The sequence below is a fragment of the Myotis davidii genome, unplaced genomic scaffold (genome assembly GCF_000327345.1).
Source record: "Myotis davidii unplaced genomic scaffold, ASM32734v1 scaffold309, whole genome shotgun sequence".
Classification (NCBI taxonomy): Eukaryota; Metazoa; Chordata; class Mammalia; order Chiroptera; family Vespertilionidae; genus Myotis; species Myotis davidii.
In genome coordinates, this window is record NW_006383013.1 from 887,287 (window position 1) to 890,282 (window position 2,996).

The 2,996-nt window shown below is 58.2% G+C and overlaps 1 protein-coding gene across 1 annotated transcript in view; it reads right to left on the reverse strand.

Annotated features, from left to right (window-relative positions):
• LOC102761097 (latent-transforming growth factor beta-binding protein 2) overlaps positions 1–2,996 on the reverse strand; it is an 83,983-nt gene that overhangs the window by 2,612 nt on the left and 78,375 nt on the right. Inside the window, exons 11-13 of the mRNA XM_006778873.1 lie at positions 2,263–2,427; positions 1,790–2,005; positions 640–659 (exon numbers count right to left, since the gene is read on the reverse strand). Of these exons, the coding sequence (XP_006778936.1) occupies positions 640–659; positions 1,790–2,005; positions 2,263–2,427 (401 nt within the window). The remainder of the gene's footprint in view (positions 1–639; positions 660–1,789; positions 2,006–2,262; positions 2,428–2,996) is intronic.

The window sequence follows — 2,996 nt, forward strand, 5'->3', positions numbered from 1 at the left end:
ACAGCTCTGCCTCTACTTCCCCACGAGCCACTCACAGAGAAGACCTTGGGGTTTAAGCAAATCAAGCTCAGAAAATGCCAAATGGTATGCAGGTTGGAGGGGCAGGGGACAGGGGAGGGATTGGCAGGCTGCCGAGGGAAGAAGCAGATTCATTCTTCTGGAATGGTTTTCTAGGAGGACGCTCAGTTCTTACAGGGGACTGCTGTAAGCAGGGACCCAGGGCCCTCTGCCTCTACTGCCCCACGAGCCACTCACAGAGGAGACCTTGAGGTTTAAGCAAATCAAGCTCAGAAAATGCCAAATCTGAAATTAATCTAGAACCAGTTCTAGGCCTCATCTGCTTGAGTGACAGCCAGAACTAACAGGTCACGTGCCTACTTCCTTTCTGAAGGGAGCCCCAGACCAGCCCAAGTGAAAAAGCATTGAAGCTACTTGGTAAACAGTAACGATTATTACTTCCTTTAGGATAAAACTGGGTCCTCGGATCCACCCTCCACTCCAGCCTCGCTCCAAGTAAAATCCTACATATACTCCGTCCTTCTCCCTTTCCTCCCCCATAGGACACTGCCCATGGCCTTGGCGGCTACCAGGTCCCCACCTGCCACACCTGCCCAATTCCCTGGTGAGAAGACCACTCACCTGGCCAGCCTGAGAGTCACCTGGGAAGGAAAGGTGAGAACATGAGCTCAGGGAGGGTAGTCTGGCCGCTTCTCCCCTCCACCCACGGCCAGGGCTGGTTCCACCTGTGACCTCCTGACCTTGTCCCCAGAGGTCAAGCAGTGGAGAGAGCTCAGACTCTTATGCCTGCCTCTGCCCCTCCCGCCCCACTGGGACTGGCCACCACAGACCCCAGAATCCCAGATCTGGAGGGTCTACAAGGTGTGTCACTTGGTGAGAGGAAGCCTCTAGTTTCCTCCAAGGCCTCCTGTGATGGGAGTCCCACCCCACCTGGGCCAGTCCACCCTGTGGTCCTAGTTGTCACCCTCCTGCCTCCCAAGCCTGCCAGTCACACCGGGTCACTCTGCCCCTCCCAGTTCTAGGGAGGAGAGGAGTTGCTCCTCCCTTGGTCACTCTGCCCCTCCCCCTCACCGGGGGAACAGTTCTAGGGAGGAGAGGAGTTGCTCCTCCCTTAGTCAGGGTCCAGTTCCCATGATGACTAGGGCTCTGTCCTGACTTCCCTCTCTCCTGGAGGAATTTTGGCCATCACATAGTTCTCCTGGTCCTACTATGACCTTGGCCTCCTGCACTCTGTGTTACCAGTAACTTGGGCATGCCTTCTGCCTGGTTTCCCAGGGCACCTGCCAGGGGTGCCTCAAGCTCAGTCTCCTCCCAGCCCCTTGCCTCCTGGGCCCAAGGCAGTTGAGCTGGAGTTCGTGCTCTGACTCTGAGGCGAGGGTTGGGGATCGAGAGCACCCAGACTCCCCAGGATCCACCCGCCAGCTCCTCAGGCCTTGAAGCCACCACCAGCCTCAGAAGCTGCATGGCCAGGGGCAGGGGATGGGAAGACTGAGGAGCTGGGGTGGGGGCTGCTGTTGACCTGTCCCACCTCCACCAGCAACGCCCTGGGATGTGGGCACCTCTTGAGCCCACAGGGGAGAGGAAGTGGGTGAGGCCTCATGCCAGGCCAGGAGAGCAGGGTCCCAGCGCTGGGTGCTGCTGCTCCAAAGTCCCTTTCCTAAGACTTCAGAGGTGGATGCCAGGCACCCAGGATAATCTCCCAGTGGCTCTTTGAGGTGCTGCAATCCAAGGGGAAGGGGAACCCTCCATGCATCTCCCCCAACCCAGATACCCTTATCAGGAATGGTCCCAGCCTCCAGCCAGGTGCTGGTGGCCGCCCGGAGTGGCTGCCTCTCCGCTGGTCTGGACAGGGTCCCACTGGTCTTCTGCCCTTGCTCCCTCGAGGGCCTGGCCAGTTCCTCCTCCTCGGCTTTCCTCATGGTCAGGCGGATGTCTGAGCTCGAGTAGGTGTAGCCATGGCCGGCGGGACAGATCTCCCTGAAGGCCTCTACAAGGTCAATGGTCAGAGACTCACTGAAGATGCTGTGCCTGCAGGGACCCAGGGCCCTCCTTCCCCTCCCTCCCCTCCCTTTGGGAGGCAAGGCTACTGCAGCAGCAAGGAGGGAGGGGCCCCATGTTGGTTAAGGAGTTGAGCAGGAAGGAAGACTAGGGTCTTCTGGCTTAAGGTTAGGTCCAGGTGGGGGAAAATGGCAACTGCTTATAGGAAGCTTGAGACGGGGTGGGGTGGGGGGAACAAGGGGTTACCTGTGCCAGGCAGGGGGCATTTCTCACACTTGCTGCCCCATGCTTTGCCCACTCGGCTGCAGCAGCATATCTGCTTGGTGATCCTCTGGGTCAGAGGCAGGGTGCAGGTGCCTGGCCCCAGGGACCGGTAGCACAGCCCCTGCTGCATGGAGACAGCCTTGTCCGCTGAAACAGACATAGCAGGTGGGGATGGGCCCGTGGCCAGGGGGAGGGGAAAGCAGAGGCAAGAAGGCAGAGGATGGAGGAGTGGCTGGTCGTGCCCTCGGATCTGCCCGGCCTGCGTCACAGTCTGGGAGTTTGGGGCCCTGAAAACGCTCACAAGAATGTTAGGAAGAATAGCTACAGTGGAATGCTTCACCACCTCCTCATGTTACCTGTTGGAGGGGACCCTGACTCCTGCCCACACGGAGAACCTGTTTGCAAGTGCTGAGCTACAAGTGTTTACCAAAGCCCAACATGGCCTGCGGTTGAGTGGGGAGCAGTGTGCTCTGAGGGCCACAGTCTCCTTGGGGAGAGGAGAGGAGGTGAGGACCAAAGGCCTGACGGGGAGCTTTCAGGGCAGGGACATTGTCCTCTTTGGAACCAGGCACCCTGCACAGCGTCTGATGGATTGATGGATGGTTAGATCCATGAATCAATCCGGTGGGCCACAGTGAGGGCGAGCTAGGCTGGGTTTCAAAAATAACAATGCCACTACCATTGTTCACTTGCTTGTGCTTAAAAAAAATAAAAAA